Source organism: Lissotriton helveticus, chromosome 3_2 (genome assembly GCF_964261635.1).
Source record: "Lissotriton helveticus chromosome 3_2, aLisHel1.1, whole genome shotgun sequence".
NCBI classification, from domain to species: Eukaryota; Metazoa; Chordata; class Amphibia; order Caudata; family Salamandridae; genus Lissotriton; species Lissotriton helveticus.
The window spans coordinates 134247620-134271999 of NC_136062.1; the positions used below are offsets into that span (position 1 = coordinate 134247620).

General features: G+C 45.2%; 1 protein-coding gene across 5 annotated transcripts in view; it reads right to left on the minus strand.

Annotated features, from left to right (window-relative positions):
* TJP1 (tight junction protein 1) overlaps positions 1–24380 on the minus strand; it is a 736246-nt gene that overhangs the window by 74216 nt on the left and 637650 nt on the right. For all 5 annotated transcript variants that reach the window (XM_078684928.1, XM_078684927.1, XM_078684925.1 and 2 more), the window contains one exon: positions 14638–15130. In XM_078684928.1, the coding sequence (XP_078541054.1) occupies positions 14638–15130 (493 nt within the window). The remainder of the gene's footprint in view (positions 1–14637; positions 15131–24380) is intronic.

The following is a 24380-nucleotide window of genomic DNA, read 5'->3' on the forward strand; positions in this document are numbered from 1 at the left end:
CTCCTACAATGCAGCGAAATTGTGGATCCAGTTGCCCACTCACATTCGTCTGGAGTCTAATTACCTGACCTTTCAAAAACTCATAAAAACCTTTCTGTTTCCTTGAAGACCCTCTCAAAGTTTTATGATTGGACCGCTTCATAGCGCTGGGATGCCTCCGGGTAGCCATGAGCTCTAGAAATGCCAATTCATTCATGCCAGCACTGTGAACTGGTAGTGATTTTGTTTATCATATACCTTAGTAGCTGTTGATGGGGATGTGTAAGTAAGCGTCCTTTAAGTTGATAGTTGCCATGTAATCCCTTCCTGCAACTGGGGTATTACCTCTTGGAGTGATGTCAACTTGAATCTTTGAGTTTTTATGAACCGGTTTACAAACCTTAGATCCAGAATTGGCCGTAAGGTTCTGTCCACCTTTGGTATGAGGAAGTAGGTGGAGTAGACCCCCTTGTTCCGTACTATTTCTATGGCCCTTTTCTTTAGAAGTTCTTGTGCTTCCTGCAGCAGATAAGAACGCTCCTTTGCTGAGTGTACTCTGCCTCTTGGCCTTTTGCTTGGAGGTTCTTTTTCTAGCTCTATACAGTAGCTAAATTGTATGAGGTATAGTATCCATTAGTCTGATGTGTTCTTCCTCCACTTCCGGAGGAAGTGTTTTATCCTGCCTCATATTGGTGTGGCGTGCTGGAGGAACTGTTGTTGGTCTTGATTTAGTCTTTGTCTTTGTGTTGCGTCTTGTAGCACCCCTAGAGATGTTGACAGGGTGTCCGTTGGTTCTACTGAGGAGTCACTTGGATGTGGGTTGCTGACCCCCTCTTCTGTCCGTTTCCCCTTCCTTGTGCACGCCCTCGAAAGGATGGTCCTCGGGCTGGTACTGCCAGCTTTGCTGCTGCTGTCCCTGCTGTTGTCCCTGGTTACCTCCTTGATAACCCCGTAGGAAGGTTTGGTGTGGTGCCACAGGTTGGTGGTTCCCCCTACCCGTTGGTCTCCTTGAAGGTGCTCCTCTTCTCATTCCTTTGAACTGCAGCGCCCCCATGGACTTAGCTGTCTCGTCCTTTTTGAGTTGATTTAGTTTCTCATCAACTGGAGCACCGAAAAGCTGTACCCCGTTGAAGGATGTGTTGAGTATGTTGATCTGAACTTTATTCTTGATGCCCGAGATCCTTAGCCAGGCATGCCTTCTCTCTGTTATTCCCAGCATCATCTGCCTGCTTAATGTCTCCGCTGCGTCTAGGGCATAATTCAGACATTTATTTGTCATGTTTTTTCCCTCTTCTACCAGGTGGTTCGCCCTTCTTTGGTATTGCTCTGGTGCGTTTTTTAGGAGTTTGCCCACTTCTTCCCAGTGCTGGTATGCGTGCCTGTTGATGAGCGCATTGGAATCGGTGATGCACCATTGGATCGCCGCACTTCTTTCCATCTTCCTCCCATGGGTAGGTACAGGCTTCTTGTCTGTGATGGCAGCATTGTCTCTAAGAGAAAGCAAGATTGGGGTTTCTCCTCCTCTAGCTATGTACTCCATATGTGTCTGGTTATAGATCCCTATGTCGTCCGGCGGCGAAGGCCTTGAAGAATATGATTCTACACCTTCTTCCGGTGATTCGGCGTTGAGATCCTTCCACTGCAAGTCCTGCGCCTCCGAGAATGTCGAGCCCTGGTAAGTTTGCTCATCTTCCTCGCCTTCAGTATCACTTTAGTACAGCTCTTCCTCTTCCTGTTCCTCTCCAGGTTCTGGTGTGGTCAGTGGTTGAATTTCCTCGAGGCACTTTTCGGCTTCGGTGTGGGTTTCGATGGAATATTGTACAGTTTTATCCTGTCGAAGTTTTTCTTGCGTTGCAAGATGCTTGCCATCTCGGCCTCCAGCCTTTTAATTTTCTTTTCCATCTCGGCCGCGTGTTCGGCATCAAGGGTATTGGCTTTCCTCTTTGCGGTTGTTGACGTCGAAGTTTGTAGCCGCTTTCAGGCCTTCATTTTTTGACGTCGAAGTGTCCCTTTTTTGGCTGCTTTTCGACGCCTTACCCTTTTCTTGGGTTTTCGCCGTCAGAGTTCTTTTCTAAGGAACCTATCGACTGTTTGTCCTTGGATGCAGTTGCGGACGTCGAGTGTTTAGACAGCAATGCTCGTTTCGAGGTCTTTGGCTCACTCTTGCAAATATGAGTGGAGTGCCTGGGGTTCGATGACACTTACCTCCTTCGGCGTTTTCTTTTCGACCTCAGCGACTATGGCGTCCTGCTCCACTGGACTCCTAAATCTCGGAGCGATGGAGGTGCCCCCTGCCCCTGCATGCTGTAGTTTGCTCTTCTTTGCCTCTTTATTACTCTGAGGTTAACGGAGTGAAAACCCCACAGTTGTTGCAGTCCTCGCTTTGATGGTCGAGCGGCAGGCAGAGATTGCAAACTGGGTGTTGGTCCTTCTGTGCGTACTTGTGGTGGCAGTTTGCGCTGAATTTAAATGGAGTTTTGTCTATCACCGTGCCCAGGGAGCTCCCTGTGTGAGCATTCTCTGAAAAACATCAAAGTTTTCGATGTTCTTTCTCCTCTTTTGTCGTCCTCTGTACGTGACTTGTAATCCGGTATGTTCTTCGGTGATTTCTCGATCAACTTGTAGATTTTCGTGGATTCTCCTCAACATTTTTGGAGCTCCTTCACTGACGATCCCAACCCAATGGTGGAATAAAGAAACAAAAGATGGCGGAGAGATCACTAAAGGTGGGAGCTTCCGAAGGAAGCACATCGTCGTCACAAAGGACACCAAATGGTGGTATGTCGATGCCCACCTGGGCCACAAAAAATAAATAAAAAATACAACAATAATGACAAGCTCCACTTGGTTTTCTTGTGCATGTGGCACATTTTCAACTTTGCTTTACCGTTTAAGAATTTGAGCAGGCTCACCTGCCTAGTGATATCAAGATTGGCCCCCAACTTGGAACAGGACCTCTGTTTCAAATGTGACCTCTTCTCATGCTCAGGAATAGAAAGCTTCGCCTCCCCCACCCAGACAGCCTTCGGGTGCAGAAGGGCTCACTTTTTGAGTAACTTCGAGTCATGACCACAGCCTAAGTACCAGACACACGTTGTGCAGGTCTGTGATCAACATCAGTTTCCTGCACATGGCATGGTTTTAATTCTCTTGTTTTCTAAGGAAACATCTTACCAGGCACACTGTCCATGTCAAAAGGTGTGGACAGAAAGGAACTGGCATAAGCACCAGGCTGATGGTTACATGCAGCTCTATCTCGCCACTATCACGCATTGCCCGACAGCACAACCTCAACATAATCTCCTACGTGGACGACACGCAGCTGATCCTCTCCTTCACCAAGGACCCTCTCACCTCCATATCCAACCTCCACCAGGGAATGAAGGCAGTCGCCGACTGGATGAAGGAAAGACGACTTAAGCTGAACTCAGACAAGACGGAGATCCTCATCCTTGGGTCCAACCCCTCAGCATGGGACGACTCATGGTGGCCCGCATCACTGGGGACCCCCTGAGCCCCACCGACCACGCACGCAACCTGGGAGTCATCCTCGACACAAAACTCACAATGACCAAACAAGTCAACGCAGTCTCCTCCACCTGCTTCAACACCCTCCATAAGATCTACAGATGATCCAGACAAACACAAGGAAAACGGTCACCCAGGCCCAAGTCAGCAGCATACTCAACTACGGTAACGCCCTCTACGCCGGAGCCTTGTCCAAGCTCATCAACAGACTGCAGAGAATCCAGAACGCCTCTGCACGCCTGATCATTGACGTCCCGCCCCGCGACCACATCACCCCCCACCTGAGGAACATGCACTGGCTCCCCGTCGACAGGAGAATCTCCTTCAAAAAATGGTGGCAATAACGATCTGTAACCAGTGTCTTTCCTATAATAAGTGTAGGCTATAAGTGTGATAATCACCAATTGTAAACCGTTTGCTTGTAAAAGGGCATTCATAATTGAAATATTATTTACAGAAAAATTACTGTGATTATTTCTTCGTCTGTATTTAAGCTATTGGTACCTTACAGGTAGACCATACCTCATTGTCATTTTTCTGTGGTTACATGTGTATATAAAAAGATTTGTGATGCATGTTTTATGTAAATGATCATTGATTATATGTATGTTTTTTTATAATATTTGACATCAACTATAAGAAAAAAAGAAAAAAAGAAAAAATATATATTTTTGTAAAACAGTAGTATGGAGTATATCATTATCTAGAAATCTATGATATGACTGCTGCACAAAAGAATATTTAGCACTATGCCCAGTGCGAGCTTGTTTTCCAAATAAGTTGTTTTCCTTGTTAGGGTAATATCCTTTTTACAGGGGACCCTGTGTGTTTTTCCAGAGAAAGAATCTCCTTCAAACTCCTGATCCACGCACACAAGGCACTCCACAAGACCGGACCAGCCTATCTTAACAGTCGACTCTCCTTCTACGTACCCAACAGGAAACTCCTCTCTGCTGACCACGCCCTGGCCACGGTCCCACGCATCCGAAGAACCACTTCCGGAGGCAGGTCCTTCTCTCACTGCACCACCAAGACCTGGAACACCCTCCACCTCTACCTACGACAAACCGAAGACCTGCTGACTTTCAGGAGACAACTCAAAACCTGGCTCTTCGACCAGTAGCAGCAGCACACTCTCACCTCCCCCCCGCGCCTTGAAACCCTTACGGGTAAGTAGTGAGCTTTACAAATTAAATGATTGATTGATTGACTGAGGTGGGAAGTAAACGCGCAGCCATATGGCACCATCTACTGGCTCGCAGGAAGCATTATTGAAAAAAATCTCTGGGTTCAGCCTGGCACCTGATAATTTTCTAAAGGTGAGGAATCTTCATTTGATAGTATGCATCAAAATTTTGAAATGTTAAAGTCCTCACAACGGCCATCCTGTAACCGAATTTTAAATAAATAAAAGAAACTATTACAAGATGGTTGCCGTTTTCACGTGAATTCGAGCATCAATAGGGGGCAAAAATTTAAAAAACATTAGCAAGTTCGAGACCTTTTGGATTTGTATGTTTTCATATGATGTACAAATAAGTTTGGTAAAGAGTGCTTAGAATGGTATGTTTCTACATCTTCATGGAGGAATTCTGCACCAACATCCTGCCATATATTCTCCTGTGTCAACATTGTTATGTGGAGGTATAAGTGTACCCTCATGAAATATGTCCAGATTTTGTATGGCAAGAACATTACAGCAGTATATTGTGGACCTTTGCAGAACAATTGCCTGTTTCATAGGCAACATTCCAACCTGAAATATTGCTATCACATCTTCCGAAGCAAGAACTGCTTGAAAAGATCTTCCACTTTGAGATAATCTGTTACACGTAGGACAAAGACAATCCAAGAAGGCAATTAATTTCTCAATGAAGTCTGTGACAACACATCAGAGTTCTTCAAACTAACTTTTCAACAAATGTATCTATTTCCAATAACTGCATCACATATTCTTAGCATCAAAAGATCCGAGAGAGAACCCCAAACTGTTCTATGTAGAGGTGATCTACAACACACATGATTAAGCCTCTAAAACTACACTGACATACTAACACCAAGCGTGAGCTTCTTCCCATCCACTCAGAATTCCTACAAATCTTGGTGTCTGATATTCACTAAGTCACATCTCTTCTAGACTTACCACGAAGATCACAAAATACAACCACAAAGTCATTCATCCTTCTTTCGTATCCATTATAAACTGATCCACTGATTAAATATAAACGTCGAAAAAGGAATTCATCACGAAAATCTCTCCCTTGAAGAAACATACTACAGACAGAGTCAACCCCACTTCTTTGACGAATCAGTGGGATGGATAGTTGCCAACCCTTATAGAAACAACAACGAGTCCAAAAATGTATCTCACCAGTCTCTCCAGTGTCTATCCAGAATATGAGGTAAAGACTTCCGGTAGATGCTTAGAAGTGCTTCTATCTGGAAATCTTGGTATAAATGGATCTTTGTGCCTTTCAAGCCTACCGACCATCAAAGTCTTCTGGAGAGGAAGACTATACAGATTATAAATGTTCTTAATATTTAGCACTCTTAACCCTTTTGGGTGCGTCGGACGGCTCCCGGCCGTCCGATGCTACAGGTGGCGTGTGCGTCGGACGGACGGGATCTGTCCGAATTGCACAAGCGCGAAATTTTCCCGCACTGCGGGAAAATTTTGCACGCATCCAAAGGGTTAAGTAACTTCTATTTAAAGGCAGTATGTCACTAATCCTGTAAGCCTCTATCCACAGCATATAGTGCTGCAGATGAAATGCGTTACTTAGCTGTAACTGCAGTTATCCACTATTGGTGTCTTTCATAGATTCAAATGCCTGAATCATTCCCCGTCGTTAGAATGGGAGTCCCCGGTATATAAATAAAGTAATGTCCAAAGACATATAGATAAATAGGCCTAAAGGCCTCACATTAGTAACTTATCCTGGTCCTTTTGTAGAAAGGACCAAACTCTAGAAAAGAGCCAATCAGTTGTCACCTCCCTTTAGAACCCTCCTGGAAGGAGCCTCAGTACCTCAGATTTTCATATGCACAAAGCTAAGTAGGTGTATTACGGAGAGAAGTAGGTGAGCCCTTCCAGGGGAGGTGGGAGGGTTGCATGTGAATCTATGAAAGACACCAATACTGGATAACTGTAGTTACAGATAAGTAACACATTTCTTATCCAGTATTAGGGGTGTCTTTCATAGATTCACATGCCTGAATCAGAGTAGCAAGCAATGAACAAAGCACATTTCGGATGGTATAGGATTTACAAGTCATTAGATAACATATCAAACGACTAATAGAAACATGCATTCGCAAGCAAGAAATACCACCAAATTATACAATAGAGAATTGTGCATACATGTGAAGGATGGAGGGATGAAAAGAAAGCTCACCTCTACTGAAACAGATGACGAAGTGCTGCCTGTCCCACCGCAGCATCCTTCATGAGTTCTGTATCCAGGCAGTAATGCCTAGTGAAGGTATGTGGCGACTTCCATGTTGCCGCTCTACAAATGTCTATAACCGGCACTCCTGCAAAAAGCGCCATGGATGTAGATATTGCCCTGGTAGAGTGGGCTCTCACTTTAGATTGTAGGGGTTGCCCTGCTTGTTCATGACAAAACAAAATAGCTGCAGAAATCCAGCGGGAAATACTTTGTTTGGTGAGTGGAAGACCCCTCCTGGGTGTACTGTAAGCCACAAATAGCTGATGAGACTACCTGAAGGTTTTTGTCTTTTCAATATAAAATTTTAGGCAGCGCTTAAGATCCAGAGAGTGTAACGACCTTTCGGCTGCCGTAGTAGGATTCGGGAAGTAAAAGCGTAAGACCACAGGTTCGTTGAGATGGAAGTCCGACGGGACTTTTTGAATAAATTTAGGATTCGTCCGCAAAATTACTCTATCCTGCTTGAATTGCAGGAAAGGTTCCTGTATTGAGAAAGCTTGGAGCTCGTTCACTCGTCTTGCGGAAGTGAGTGCAAGTAGGAGGGCTGTCTTCCAAGAAAGGTTTTTCAGGTCAGCCCTGTGAACTGGCTCAAAGGGATGTTTCACGAGATGGTTAAGGACTGTGTTGAGATGCCAGGTAGGTGGCAAAATCCTCACAGGAGAAAAAGTTCTGTAGAGTCCTTTTAAAAACTGCTTGATCAATCTGTGAGACCAAAGAGAAGGGCCAGTACGAGATCTTCTGTAACAAGATATCGCTGCCAAGTGGACCCTGATAGAAGCATGAGCAAGGCCTGAGTTCACCAGATGGAGTAGATAAGGCAATATTTGTTCCGGAGAGGAAGAGAAAGGATGTATACCTTGAGCCTTACACCAGATGCAAAATCTCTTCCATTTTAAAGAGTATGTTTTGTTGGTGCTATCCGCCCGTGCTCGAGCTAGGATCGCTCTACAGTCTGGCGGAATATTCAAATTTTGAAGTTCTCTGAACTCAGGAGCCAAGCCGCTAATTTGAGTGAGGCTAGATTCGGATGTTGGACTTGTTGTTTGTGGTGGGCTCAACCACAGTGTTGGGTAGCTCTTTGGTAGATGAAGGAAGGGGGACTTAAAGATAAGAAACCTAAATCTGACCCCTGGTTTCCCTTTATTCTTGGGTCAGATCCGGTTATTAAAAATTCTAAAAAAAACAGGTCTTTTTGGATTTTAATGGTCTTAAGACCCTAGTGCCAGTGCCCCCGCAATCGATTGTCGGCAGGGGTCAAAGCTACATCCAAAGGAGCCCCCCTGCCCCCTTCTTTAGCGTTAAAGGCAGCAAAATTTTTTTGATACTACAACTACTGCCCTGTCCTCCTGAGATGAACTTGATTAGTTATATAAATAATGCGAGTAAGACTCTTGAGTCACCTCGCCTGTCCTACAAATGGCAGCTGTTTCTCCCCCTGTCGGTTATCACTCGAAATAACGCGCTTCCCCTAAAGACATGCGGACCCTGGCTCTGTTCATCATGTCGATCATGTTTAGTTTTCACCCCCTTTCGTCCGGATTATAGAAAATTGTGGGGATCCTCTGAATTCGTTCATCAAGGAGTCATCCCCCCCCCCCCCGCCTGACCACCAGATGGTCGCCTCATTCATTGACTCTGTGAACTCTCCATCGACAGTTGAGACCCAGCCATTTTGACTGATGCCCAGTGGAGCTACCTCGGGGGCTAAAGGGAAGATGGGCTATGGATTCCCTCCTTGGCCTTCACCTACCCCAGCCAGTCCTTGGGCAAACTCTCCTGCATCTCTCCTGCCGTCTTTTCCCTCACCCTCCCCCTTCACCCTACCCCCTACCGCTCTACTCTTCTCTTCTTTCCAGCTATTGACCCCTGCCCTCACCCGTCCTTGCTCATAGTTCCCACCCTGTTTATCCACTGGACTTTCTTATGTGAACTTTCCCTCATCAGTTGAGACCTAGCTATTTGACTGATGCCCGATGGAGCTACCTTGTTTAGCTAAAGGGGAGACGAGCTGTGGATTCCCTCCTCAGACGTCACCTACCCAGTCGGTCTTTGGGCAGACTTCCCTTTGTCTCTCCGGCCGTCTTTTCCCTCATCCTCCCCTTCACACTTCCCCCTTCCTCCCCTCCTCCCTACTTCTTTCACCTTTCTTTCCTCTTTCAAAGTGTTGCTTATTTTTGACGTAATGTGTAATTGTTATCATTTTCTGTAACATTGTGTAACCGAACGTAAAGCGCTCTGATACCTACGGGGCTAGCCAGCGCTATATAAAACTCATTAAATAGATAAATCAAGAAATAAACCGTAGGTATTTGTGGTGCGCCGAGTAGATTGGAATGTGGAAGTAAGTGCCCTTCAGGTCTAATACAGTCATCAAGTCGCCTTTTTTTTTGTAGCGGTATTGCATCTTGCAATGGGACCATATGGAAGTGTTCGGATAGTATGTAACAACTGAATTGGAGCAGGTCCAGAATGGGTGTAGTGAGCCATCTTTCTCTGGTATTAAGAAATAAAAGGAGTAGACTCCTTTGTTTTGTTGTTTGTGTGGGAGTGGTTCCGTGGACCCTTTTAGCAGTAACTCCTTTACTTCTTCCTTTAGCAGATCCAAATGCTGTGGATTGAACACCTGATGTTTTGGTGGGATATTTGGTGGCTGTCGAGTTAGTTCTAGGCAATATCCCTGCCTGTTTTTGAGTACCCATTGGTCTGATGTGATATCTGTCCACAACTGGTGTGGAGGTGCTTTTGTTGGGGGTACCTCTAACTCGCCCCTATGTTTGTAACCTCCTCGATAGTACCCATGCCCTTGCTGATGGTACTGTTGTTGTTGCAGCTATGTAGCATTTGCTGCCCCTCACCCCAGGTAACGACGAAAGGGCTGATGTTTCTGAGGTGTTGTCAGTAAGGCACCCATTGACTTGGCTGTGTCGTCTCCTTTATTTTCTCTGCGTGTCCACAGAAGTTTTCTCCATCGGATGGGACATTGAGCATATGCTGCTTCACCCTGGATTTGAAACTGGATATGCGTAGCCACTTGCGTGTACTGAGCACGATGGATGTACTGATGCTCCTTGCAGCAGTCTCAGCTCTGTCTTATGCATATTTGATGGTTGCATTTTATATCTGACTCCCCTCATTTACCAGGCCTTCCCCTCGTTTTTTGTATTCATCTGTGAGATGTTGCATCAGGTCTTGTATTTTTTCCTTTGTAGCCCTATTGTATCAAGAGAGTAGGCCATATGAATTGGCGATCAATTGGTTTACTTTGTCTGGAGGAGGTGCCTCTCCAGTGGTTTGTGCTGCAGCTCTCTTCCTGGCAGAGTTGACAATAACGTGGTCTGCTGGGGGATGCCCTCGTTTGTAAAAAAGGGTCAGTTGGACAAGGCCTGCATTTTTTCTCTAAGAAGGGAGTGAGGACCGTAGATTTGACTGAGCCCGTGAAGAACTCTTTGGCTATGTTGAGAACGTAGTGTGCATGGGGAGCTTTTGGTACTCTGCTGTTCTTTGGATGACACTGTGGTATGAGGATGTGCCATTTGGTGGTGATGCCTAAGTAGGTACTGGATGGTCCATGTCTGGCTCTGGCAAGACCACACCATAATCATCCCATGGGTCAGGGGTGTGGTGGGTGTCCAGTCTTCCTTGGGAATCTGTGTCCTGTACATCTCCCACTTCCTCCTCTCGTGGAGACGACAATTGTGTTTGTGGTGACAGGTCTTTAATATCTTTAGAGCCGGTGGTGTGTCCTCAGAAACTTTATGCAGCGTTGGTACCCGAGGTGTGGATGTTCTGGTCAGATGAGTGTCCATGCTGTTTTCAACTCCTCGGAACTGAGGGCTGTTTCGATTCTGAGATGCTCAAGCTATTCTTCAGATGTGATTTTTTGGGGGGGGGGGGGGGGGGTTCACAGCCTGCTTGGCATCCTTTGGTGCCAATTGGTCTGCCAGTGCTGACTTATGCTTCAGTGCAAATGGCTGTCAGTGCAAACTTGTCCTTTGGTGCCAGCATAGTGCCAGAGCTGTACCCATGCTGTGGCCTTGTTGCCCAATTGGGATCGAGAATGTTCTGTCCCTTTTGGCTCCGAGGCCTTCTCACAGTGTCGGCCAAGCCAGAGGGCTGTGGTGCACGTGAGCCCGAGGGCTGTGGTGCACCATGGCCGGGGTGATGGTGGCAGGTGCAAGATCTTTTTTGCACAGGAGTCAACAGTACTCACGGTATGTGGCATTCTCTTGGTCCTTGCCCCAAATACGAGGAACAGCGTTGGCGATGTGGGTCCCTCAACCTACACCGGAGCGTGTTCATCCCCAGAGGGTGAATCGGAAGCGATGTAGTGGTGATGACCACACCACCTCTTACCGGAGCACTTGCCTTGGTCTACAGGTCGCTATTGTGCGAGAATTCGGCCTTGGCTGCCAGTTCAATGGTGCGTACCAGGCGTCGATCCCTACGGGTCCTAAGTGGCTTTTTGTTTTTGAACAATGTGCAAACTGCACACTCGTCTTCTTTGTGCTCTGAAGATAGGCACAAATTGCACACTTTGTGTTGGAGCGTGCGTATTTGGCACCACTCCGAGGGCACCATTGGAAGAGGTCCTTTGTCTCCATCACCTGGAGACGCTCATTCTCGAACGGCATGCGTGTGTTGGCTGCTGGGTAGTCGGTCCCCAGTGCCTAGAATCTGTGGGTGTAGTCTACTGTATCTCTGGTGGCGTCTGTTTCTTTACCATAGGCTGCATGGGCGTTGAATGCTGCAGAGCTCCGACGCAGTCCGTCCAAGCCCGATGGCAGAAAAAAACTTTCTAACAAAGGAGCTGTTGAACATGCACAATACCTTGAGGGGGGAGGAGAGACTAGGCACAACGACAATCATAAAACGTCCTTGATGAATAACAAATTGCAGATTCTGGGTCCAATATTAGATTGCAGATACACATGCTATGCATACTCCTGCCGACAATACACTCTACAAATAATATGAAACAAATTAAACATCAAACAATACAGGATGGTACAAAATATAACAGTCATAAAGCAGCAGGAGTGAGGCACGTTAATTTTTACATGCTGAACTGTCTCCATAAAGGACCAAATAAAAAGAAAGATGGGACTTTGAAAGGGAGCAAGTAGGGATGGACTGCATCTCTGTATTTCTGCAGTTAGAAAGGCAATCCTGGGTCAACAGTTTGATCAGAATGTACAAAACCACCATTGACAGATTCTGTGATTAGAGGTTTATCGATTCCTAGAGACTGTCGCAGTAAAAACAGACAAATGTGGCAAGAGAGGGAATCGTATTACTCAATAGTTAGCATTTGTGAGTTCTCGAAATAACTGGATACCTTTGTCCCAGCCAATAAGTGTCCATTCTTTTGAAATCTCCTCTGTGATAGAAACTCTAGAATTGTTTTAGGATGCCTATCATCAGCCTTGTTACACCTGCACTCTGAGCCAGAACTAAGTTCATTTATTGGGTCTCAAACAGTTTTGCTTTATTGATTTTAAAATGCTAGTAATGACAATATTACAGAAGTCACCTACCAGATCACTGATCGGCATGTTGTTCAAATTAGAAAAGCTGTGCTATGTTTTGCTAATTCCAAGACGTTTACAGCATATGGCATAAACATGGGTGTGGATGCCCCTCCATATTTTTTAATGCCAATGTTGTACTGATGAAGAGTGAGACTTACTGTTTTAGTCTTGGGGATCAAGGCAGTGAAAAAGTAAAATGATCAACTTATGGTGGAACTTGCAAATTGTTTCTGAAAAAAACCCAAAAGACTGGCTTGTCTCCTTTGTTTCTGGATGACCTTAACAAGTAATTGTATGTTATACATTTGCGGACATGAGTTAGAATATTCAAGCCTGCAAGCTTACTCTTCTACAATGCCTGGCAGAAAATCTGTCAAACATTATGGACTCCTACATCGGTTTTCAAATGATTGTGACTAATGTGCAGCTAAACACAGAGCCTGAGCCTGTAGGTACCTGTGAATATTGATCCATAACTCACCACTTTCTGGATAATTCACCACTTTCTAGTTTCAAATACAGAAAAAACAAACCCTTTTCATAAGAAATCAATACCTTCTGACTTGCTTTTGAAACTCTTTGTTGTGACATCTAATAGAGCTAGAGGGCTCCTGAACAGGTTACACACCCTATAGGCTTTCATAAACAGGATTATGCATTTCCTGCAGTGCAACTTCTCTTAAATATTACCTCTACTAATACATAGTTGGCAATTGAGATAGGAATTATTAATTACCACTGTACGGTATTATGACCATCCTGTACTGGTGAACTAATATGGTTACACCTGTACTAGTAGAATGAAGCTTGTGGAGTGTGTAAAGTTATTCTCAATTGTTATTATTTTCTCTGAGTGAAGTTTAAAAGGTGCCACACTGCTTAATTTTTGGAAGCATTACAGATTTTGGAAATAGAACACCCAAAAGTGAATTCAAGCATCTCAAGTTGAAAAAAACCTCAGGTAATAAGTAGCTGGAGACCAGTGTCTGGAGGGAAAATATAGTAAAAAGAAATGCAGGTGCACTTCTGTGGAATGTGTCTACTTTCCTGCTTGCCACTGAAATTCACAAAAAGGTTAGCCAGAGGATATCCCAACATGAAAAAAATGTTTATGCGTGTGAGTGCACCTAGAGATGGTAGTCTGGAATCTCAGCCTCAGCACCAATCAAATCTGGGACTACTCTAATCCTTAGTCTGCCAGGTGGTTGTCTTCCACTGGCATCTTCCTTTTTCCTGGTTTCCAACTAAGGGGGTCCTTGAAAGTGCATCCAAGGGAGTCAGAAATCTTGATTGCAATTTAGGCCAGTAAACTTTTTTCAGAAGTCAATCAGTCATGAAATTGTGCTTGAACTTCAACTTGACCACTCTACAAACAAACTCGTTCCACACCATTATGCACAGAGTGCCACTGATAAGGGCTGTCACTCTATTACACCTGAACGTTACATTTTGTAGTTCTGCATCTCTGCAGAAATAATCAAAAAGCTTGGATGGCCAGTAATGGATGTTCAAGCTAATCCTGAAAACACAGGACCAGATCCAACAGGGTCTCAGATGCTGATGCATCATGCATCCAATTTAAGACTCACAAAGTAGTCTGGAATATTGGCCCCATTTAACCCTCTGTAAATGTCATATAGTACAAAGCAATCAAGGTCCTTGGACTCAATCAGGCGAACCTCCTCAATGACATAAAAGCTTTGGGACATCATGAGTGTAAAGGAGGGGTGAGTACTGGGCTAAATGTTATGAAACTCATCTGCTGACAAATAAGCAGTTTTGCTTCAACAATCCTTTAACACTGAGAGAGCTAAAAGTGCATTCACTCTTCCCCAAATTATATTGCATGTCCCTATAATAGGGACCCCTAACTTGGAACAAACATGAATGTATGCATAAACATAACTCTCTTCTGTAAGTAATGGCAAATAATCAACATTTAGCCAGTGTTCAGTGACAAAACATTGCTTGCTTTCTAGACTATACCACAGATGTAAAGTACTCATAACATTAACAGTCAGTAGTCTGTAATGCCTTAGCATTTTTCACAATGACTATTTAATCTTAAAGCATCTTAACAACTAGACCTGTTGCCATAATATTGGCTAATGGCAAGCATGTACCTAGTAAGTTATTTAAAACAAATATCTTACCTGACGGGAATAGCTTTAGGCACTGCAGTAACATTATTTGGTTGATATTTAGGTTTATTTTCAGTTTGCAAAGAAAACGTATCCTTTCCACCATCGTATTCTTTCCCGGCACTGTTTACATTAAATACATTGTTCACTTTTGAAACAGACTGTGGAGAATTTTGCGGCTTTGTGGGCAAATCTGGTTTTAGTTGCGTTTCATTTGGCAGAAGTCTGTGGTTGAACTTGGGACTTTCAAATTTACGCTCAAATGGCTTGGCAGAACTTGTGTAAGGTTTAGGTGTGAAACGATTGTATGATGGAGTGACTGTTTTCTGAGGTTGATCAGTCCCGTTAGATGGGCCTTTGTCAGGGAAGCTTTTCTGAGGATAGTAGGTAGATTGCACTGTCTCCTCTCGATTTGCAGGTCTAAAAAGTGATGGTTTAGTTTGAGGTGGTGGTGGTTCAGGTTTCAACACTGTTGAGTTCTGGAGGTCCACAGAATGAGAATTAACTGTAACACAGAAAAGCTAATAAGTGTCTTTTCATGAAGCCAAAACACCAATGAATGATTAACATTAGATGTGATTAACTTGACTCAAATAGATTGTACACACTAGTACACAAATGACAAATATACAGACATATACCGATATTACCGATATTAACACAATATGCAGTTTGCTAATGAGCAAAACATCAGTATGACAAACTGTAATAAGAAAAAAACCCAGGCACCTTAAAAAGTTACCAAAACAGTTGCAATTCAGACAACAATTTGTCACTGGCTAAATTTTCACTTTGAGCAACAGTAGTTAATTAGGCTATGGCCACATAATGTCCCACAGATAGTTAATTGGGATATATTGACGATGCTGAGTACACAACTATTATGACATATGTGCTTGTTTGGAAGGACTGCAAACATACCTACCCGTAAGAGTTGTTCATCATAGTTCCTCACATCACTTAATTTCGAATTCTAGATGTCAAGTTGTCAGAACCCTAAACAAAATGTATTTGTTCAATTTATTAGCATTGCAACTTGGGAGAGACTGACGGAAATAGTCTAAGGATAATACTGATGTTTGTACCAAAGAATGGAGAGGCCATAAGGAAGCTTAAAAATACTGCTGGGAGTTGCAGTAATCTGTACGATTACTTGAGGACGCAGTAAAAGTTGATGCAATTAAGTATCCCAAGGACTACCAGTGTTCACATTAGTCTTGAGCCTTTTGAGATCTGAATCAATTAAATAGATCAAAATGGCAATCACCTCAGACTGCAACCTACAAGATGCAGATACATTTGGCAATACAAGATCACTCATGTTATCCCCGGTTTTGAAGTCTAGTTTTCTAAACCAGTGAAGTCTTTACTGAATGGTTGAAAGAAATATTGCCTTTGTTTACCAGCTACCATTCTAGGAAGAATGCCAAGGTTAATGGTGATTAATTGTATTTATTTTTTGATAAATGTAAGACACACTAGACAGTCAAATGCTACACACAATTGTCTTGCCAAATGAGTAAGTCCAGGGAGGAAAAGGAACCCTTCATTGGGCAACCTTGGATAAGCCTTGGGAGCAAATTCGAACTCTAAAAAGGGTTGGGATGTAGAAGAGTTCACACATTATCTCTCTCCAGCCTTTGTGAAAGTTTCCAATGTGTTATATATGTAGGGGCGAACCTTTCTTCTTTCCCCTCGCCACCTTCCATTCAAAAGAATTAATATCGCCCAACCCCAATGAACAGTATTGAAGTCTAAAAGGTGTTCCTTTGTGGAATACGAAGCTGAAATACTCTTTACCATACTTTGACTCATAATATTTGAGATAACTATGAGAGTTCTTTAAATTTTTAAGTCAGTCATTTGTATTTCTGATCACAACGTTCGAACAAGGTCAGCCAAAATGAGACATCTCACGTATCACAATCAGAGTAGCAAATAGAAAATATATTCTAGTCATTTTTCTAGAAAACTGTGGGATCAAAATTCACGCAACATGGAGTAACTTTCAAATGGAGTGGACAATCATTAGGCTTTCTTGGTTTCTGTGTTTATTTGATGTGAATTCTGGTTTTTTTTCCCAGTGTCCTCCAATTGTATCAAAAATTGCACAAATTACTGGTTATCAGTGTTTGCTTTTTTGCTCTGTACACCAACTTCCTTCTTTGTACCCTTTCATTAAATTTAAATTAAATTGCTCTTTGAAGTAACTGTTTATGATTTCTCTCAGCTCCTGCGTCTGTCTAATTAGGCCAGTACTCAAGCTCTGTTTTCAGTAATCCCTCTCCCGCTCTACGGCAAGGATATGCCCGTATGGAGAAACATTTGCACCACATTAAGATTAGATTGCAGCAGTACAGATTTATCTGCTTCTTTTGATCTCTTTTTCTGAAAGATTGCACAGATTTGTTGAATGAAGATTTTCTACTTACGACATGAGCTATATATAGTCGGGTGCCCTGTGCTCAGCTATTGCAAGCCATGAAATTATTACATGCATATTGTTTGCTATAAGAACATTGGTGACAGCAAACTGTGCTGCCAAATTAAGCAGCTTAGATAAAAAGGGAGTTTGGCCCAAAGGACGAGGTTTAGGCAGGGCCGCATTATCGTTTTCAAAAAAGGGGAAATGGACCTTTATCTCACTTTCTTTATAAGCATTCACAATTTCGCTTTATGGACAAACACATTACTTTTTGTTTTTTAATTAATTCATTTCAACACGAAAAAGACAAGTGTCTAGTCATATCTATGTTGTGACTATTTTACAAAAAGATTCTAAATCATAAAACATATTACATCACATTAGACATTTAAAAAAAAAACATGAGAGGGAAAAGAAAATACATCCAATACATGCGTATTTTTCAACTAATGCTATTCAGCTGACTAAATAAATAATCCTGGACTTTTTTAAAATCATTATCAGGTATCTATGAGTACACAGGGAAGACAAATTATTCGTTATTAGAATCAAGTTTTTTTTTTCCCCGAAAGGGTATTATTCCTTATATCACAGGCTGGAATTTAAATCTTCACTCTTCTGTGCTATACACCACTCCACTGTACCACACTCCACTGTACCCCACCTCAGTGTACGCTATTGCAGTTTACGCCACTCCACTGTACCACACTACACTTTACACTATTTCTGTATACAATATTCCAATATATGCCCCTATGCTGCACAACACTAAAGTGTATAGCACTCCAATGTACGTGAATACACTCTACAATATTTACGGAATGTAACCCCTTTTACCACACTCCACTTTATGCTATCCCAGCGTAAACCACTGCACTGTACGCCACTCCACTCTATGCGACTCCAATATACGCTACTCTACACCACTCATTTGTATGCGACTCCACTCTATGCCACTCTGCTGTAAGCCATTCCAGTGTACGTCACCCCAGTATACCTCATTCCACTTTACTCCGCTCAATATACCACAGTATTCTGTACCACTGTACACTTTACACTATATTGCAACACACTCCACTTAATAACACTGCACTAGATGAAACTGGACGAATATTACAACTCTGTTACCAACATTATAAAAATCATTGTAATTCACAAAAAAAACAATGTTTAAAGATAAATTATAGTTAGAAAAACGTTATTTATGTTTGGTACAGAAACCCAACTTAAACTACACTAACATTAGAAATTCTAAAGTTATAGATATCTTTTAAAGTTATGATTTACTCACCACTTACGCACCTATTTATTTCTTATTTGTGCCAAACCCGACAAACTACACAAACATAACAGATTCAAAAGTTATACTTGTGTTGAATTTATAATTTATGTATCACTTTCAAATTACTATGTACACTTATAGGTCACATTTATACTTACACGCCACCTTTAAAATAATATAATTCGCACACCTCTGTACACAGTCTTGTCACCTCACTCGGCACACTATATTAACTAACCCAACCGCGGGCCGCACCAGTCACTGTGCCAGCCACTATGCCAGTTTGGGCACAGTGGACTGCCCTGGATGTGTTTACATGGCATCCAATGTACGAGGTATTGTGGGGACTCAAAGGCGTGTACCCCTTTCTTTTTACACCGCAAAGGCCCAATTTCTTGTTTACACTGCAAATGCAGGCTACACCCTCTGAATAGTATGATGCCTAACTTCGAAATAAAGTAGATTTAAGACCGCCCTGATTAATATACGCTCACATATACATGATCCAGACATCAATAACTTGTTAGAAGTCAGTAGGTTGGATGTCCTATTCCTGACGGAAAAAAGGATGAGTGAGGACTTATGCCCTGACTTGCCTGCAATTAACAATCCCTATTAAATAGTCATGTATTCACGCAGTCAGGGTGGGGGATGGGAAGGGAGCCATTTTATATAGGACGGTTTTTAAGTGCTATAACTTTCTATTGGATGATCTGAAGGGGGCAGAAGCTCTCAGACTAAAATGCTGGAGAAAAAGTGTTTAGTGCAATCGCCGTACAGGATACGCAGGAGACTTTATAGCATCTCTAGAACAGGTAAAAGTCGCTAAATGCATGAGTTCTGCTAAATTTACCATACTAGGAGAGTTTAACATACACCTGGAGAATGTTGATGAGCCACTGTCCATTTGCTTTTTAGAAACCTTAGCATCACTTAACCTTACCCGAGCTGATGAGGGTCCAAAACATAGGGAAGGTCATACCATTGATGGCTTCATGTCTAAGATATCAGTACAGTGGGAGAGCCCGGATTAGTTGGTATGGTCAGATCATTATTGGGAGACTGTAAAGGCACGTTAAAAACAGGCACTAAACTCATATCACAAAAACAAGCATTTGTAATGCAATAGATCTCGCATTAGGAAAGTTTGAGCTATTGGTATTGTAAATGACAGATTTTTTATTTATGTGTTGGTTTTGAAAATAGCGAAATTAATAGCTTTGTCATTTACAATGCCAATAGTTATAACTTTTGCAAATGTGACACCTATAGCATTTGTACTGCAATATGTGTTGTATTTACGTGACTTAGATGTATTGATACAAATAACAATGGCTTTTATTTTTATATAATAATTAATGCTTAAATAAAAGTTATTGTAATTTATAATGGCAATAGCTTAAACTTTTGTAAATAACGTGTGTGAAGATTATGTTCAGTGTATTTTATTGTGACGAAAGCCAAGGACAGAAGTGAAATATGAACATCTTTTTGTGACATTTGTAATAAAGCTTTAAACATTGAGAACATATTTGAACCAGCTGTTGTTGAATGGTTGCACAGATTGATGCTGTGGTGGCGCTGAGTGATGTTGTGGTGGCGACGAGTGATGCTGTGACGTTCAGTGATGCTGTGGTAGCGCATAGTGATGTTGCAGTGCCCCCGAGTGATGCTGTGGTGGTGCTGAGTGATGCTGTGGTGATGCGATAGATAGAGTGAGAGAGATAGAGTGAGGGGCGATAAGAGTGAGGGGCAACAGAGTGAGGGGCGATAGATAGCTAGATAGAGTGAGGGCGATAGATAGTGTAATTATGTAGCGTGTGTGGTTGTGGGTGTGGTTGTGGTGTGGTTGTGGTGTGGTTGTGTGTGTTTGTGTGGTTGTGTGTGTGGTTGTATGTGTGTGTGTGCGTGCGTGGTTGTATGTATGATTGTGTGCGGTTAGAGAAGGATGTATGTGGAAGAGAGCAGCAGATCAGCACAGCAGAAGAGAACAGGGAGTTAAAGAAGGAGGCGGGTGAACGAGCGCACCAGATCAGCACAGGAGAAGAGAACAGGGAGTTGGAGAAGGGGGCGGGTGGAAGAGAGCAGCAGATCAGCACAGGAGAAGAGAACATGGAGTAAAAGAAGGAGGTAGGGTGGAAGAGAGCAGCAGATCTCTTCTCCTGTGCTGAACAGGGAGTTAAAGAAGGAGGCGGGTGGAAGAGAACATCAATCGGCACAGGAGAAGAGAAGAGAACAGGCAGCTAGAGAAGGAGGTGGTGGAAGAGAGCAGCAGATCAGTACGGGAGAAGAGAACAGGCAGTTGGAGAAGGAGGTGGGTGGAAGAGAGGAACAGATCAGCACAGCAGAAGAGAACAGGGAGTTAAAGAAGGAGGTGGGGTGGAAGAGAGCAGCAGATCAGCATAGGAGAAGAGAATAGAACAGGGAGTTAGAGAAGGAGGTGAGGTGGAAGAGAGCAGCAGATCAGCAGAAGTTAACTGAGTTAAAAAAGGAGGTGGGGTGGGAGAGAGCAACAAATCAGCACAGGAGAAGAGAACGGGGAGTTAGAGAAGGAGGCGGGTGGAAGAGAGCAGCGGATCAGCACAGGAGAAGAGAACAGGGCGTTAGAGAAGGAGGTGAGGTGGAAGAGAGCAGCAGATCAGCACAGGAGAACAGAACAGGGAGTTAAAGAAGGAGGCGGGTGGAAGAGAGTAGCAGATCAGCACTGGAGAAGAGAAGAGAACAGACAGGGAGTTAAAGAAGGAGGTGGGGTGGAAGAGAGCAGCAGATCAGCACAGGAGAAGAGAACAGGGAGTTAAAGAAGGAGGCGGGTGGAAGAGAGCAGCAGATCAGCACAGGAGAAGAGAAGAGCACAGGGAGTTAGAGAAGTAGGTGGGTGGAAGAGAGCAGCAGATTAGCACAGGAGAAGAGAACAGGGGGTTAAAGCAGGAGGTGGGGTTGAAGAGAGCAGCAGAATAGCACGGGAGAAGAGAACAGGGAGTTAGAGAAGGAGGTGGGTGGAATAGAGCAGCATAACAACACAGCAGAAGAGAACATGGAGTTAAAGAAGGAGGCGGTGGAAGAGAACAGCAGATTAGCGCAGGAGAAGAAAACACGGAGTTAAAGGAGGCGAGTTGGAAGAGAGCAGCAGATCAGCACAGGAGAAGAGAAGTGAACAGGGAGTTAGAGAAGGAGGCAGGGTGGAAGAGCAGCAAATCAGCACGGGAGAAGAGAACAGGGAGTTAGAGAAGGAGGTGGGTGGAAGAGAGGGAGGGCGATAGAGAGAGGGAGGGTGATAGATAGAGGGAGGGTGATAGATAGATAGAGGGAGGGTGATAGATAGATAGAGGGAGGGAGGGCGATAGAGGGAGGGCGATAGATAGATAGAGGGAGGGCGATAGAGGGAGGGCGATAGATAGAGGGAGGGCGATAGATAGATAGAGGGAGGGCGATAGATAGATAGAGGGAGGGCGATAGATAGATAGAGGGAGGGCGATAGATAGAGGGAGGGCGATAGATAGATAGAGGGAGGGCGATAGATAGATAGAGGGAGGGCGATAGATAGAGGGAGGGCGATAGATAGATAGAGGGAGGGCGATAGATAGATAGAGGGAGGGCGATAGATAGAGGGAGGGCGATAGATAGAGGGAGGGCGATAGATAGAGGGAGGGCGATAGATAGAGGGAGGGCGATAGAGGGAGGGCGATAGATAGAGGGAGGGCGATAGATAGAGGGAGGGCGATAGATAGATAGAGGGAGGGCGATAGATAGATAGAGGGAGGGCGATAGATAGATAGAGGGAGGGCGATAGATAGATAGAGGGAGGGCGATAGATAGATAGAGGGAGGGCGATAGATAGATAGAGGGAGGGCGATAGATAGATAGAGGGAGGGCGATAGATAGAGGGAGGGCGATAGATAGAGGGAGGGCGATAGATAGATAGAGGGAGGGCGATAGATAGATAGAGGGAGGGCGATAGATAGATAGAGGGAGGGCGATAGATAGATAGAGGGAGGGCGATAGATAGATAGAGGGAGGGCGATAGAGGGAGGGCGATAGAGGGAGGGCGATAGAGGGAGGGCGATAGAGGGAGGGCGATAGAGGGAGGGCGATAGAGGGAGGGCGATAGATAGAGGGAGGGCGATAGATAGAGGGAGGGCGATAGATAGAGGGAGGGCGATAGATAGAGGGAGGGCGATAGATAGAGGGAGGGCGATAGATAGAGGGAGGGCGATAGATAGAGGGAGGGCGATAGATAGAGGGAGGGCGATAGATAGAGGGAGGGCGATAGATAGAGGGAGGGCGATAGATAGAGGGAGGGCGATAGATAGAGGGAGGGCGATAGATAGAGGGAGGGCGATAGATAGAGGGAGGGCAATAGATAGAGGGAGGGCGATAGATAGAGGGAGGGCGATCGATAGATAGAGGGAGGGCGATCGATAGATAGAGGGAGGGCGATAGATAGAGGGAGGGCGATAGATAGAGGGAGGGCGATAGATAGAGGGAGGGTGATAGATAGAGGGAGGGCGATAGATAGATAGAGGGAGGGCGATCGATAGATAGAGGGAGGGCGATCGATAGATAGAGGGAGGGCGATTGAGTGAGGGCGATAGAGTGAGGGCGGTAGAGTGAGTGAGGGCGGTAGAGTGAGTGAGGGCGGTAGAGTGAGTGAGGGCGGTAGAGTGAGTGAGGGCGGTAGAGTGAGTGAGGGCGGTAGAGTGAGGGCGGTAAAGTGAGGGTGGTAAAGTGAGGGCGGTAGAGTGGTAAAGTGAGGGCGGTAGTGTGGTAAAGTGAAGGCGGTAGTGTGGTAAAGTGAAGGCAGTAGAGTGGTAAAGTGAGGGCGGTAGAGTGAGGGCGGTAGAGTGAGGGCGGTAGAGTGGTAGAGTGTAGGGCGGTAGAGTGGTAGAGTGAGGTCCGTATAGTGAGGGCGGTAGAGTGAGGGCGGTAGAGTGAGGGCGGTAGAGTGGTAGAGAGAGGGTGGTAGAATGAGGGTGGTAAGAGTGAGGGCGGTAAGAGTGAGGGCGGTAAGAGTGAGGGTGGGAAGAGTGAGGGTGGGAAGAGTGAGGGTGGGAAGAGTGAGGGCGGGAAGAGTGAGGGCGGGAAGAGTGAGGGCGGGAAGAGTGAGGGCGGGAAGAGTGAGGGCGGGAAGAGTGAGGGCGGGAAGAGTGAGGGCGGGAAGAGTGAGGGCGGGAAGAGTGAGGGCGGGAAGAGTGAGGGCGGGAAGAGTGAGGGCGGGAAGAGTGAGGGCGGTAAGGGTGAGGGCGGTAAGGGTGAGGGCGGTAAGGGTGAGGGCGGTAAGGGTGAGGGCGGTGAGGGCGGTAAGGGTGAGGGCGGTAAGGGTGAGGGCGGTAAGGGTGAGGGTGGTAAGGGTGAGGGCGGTAAGGGTGAGGGCGGTAAAGGTGAGGGCGGTAAAGGTGAGGGCGGTAAGGGTGAGGGCGGTAAGGGTGAGGGCGGTAAGGGTGAGGGCGGTAAGGGTGAGGGCGGTAAGGGTGAGGGCAGTAAGGGTGACGGCGGTAAGGGGGGGTGAGGGCGGTAAGGGGGGGCTGAGGGGGTGTGGGTGGGTGAGGGTGGTTGAGAGGGTGAGGGGTGGTCGAGGGGGTGAGAGGGTGGGTGAGGGGGTGAGAGGGTGGGTGAGAGGGTGAGTGAGGGTGTGTGTGAGGGTGTGTGTGAGGGTGTGTGTGAGGGTGTGTGTGAGGGTGAGGGTGGGTGAGGGTGGGTGAGGGTGGGTGAGGGTGTGTGAGGGTGCGGGGATGTGAGGGTGCGGGGATGTGAGGGTGCGGGGATGTGAGGGTGCGGGGATGTGAGGGTGCGGGGATGTGAGGGTGCGGGGATGTGAGGGTGCGGGGATGTGAGGGTGCGGGGATGTGAGGGTGCGGGGATGTGAGGGTGCGGGGATGTGAGGGTGAGGGGATGTGAGGGTGAGGGGATGAGAGGGTGAGGGGATGAGAGGGTGCGGGGATGTGAGAGAGGGGATGTGAGGGTGTGGGGACATGAGGGTGTGGGGACGTGAGGGTGAGAGGGGAGTGAGGGCTATGAGGGTGAAGGGCTATGAGGGTGAGGGGCTGTGAG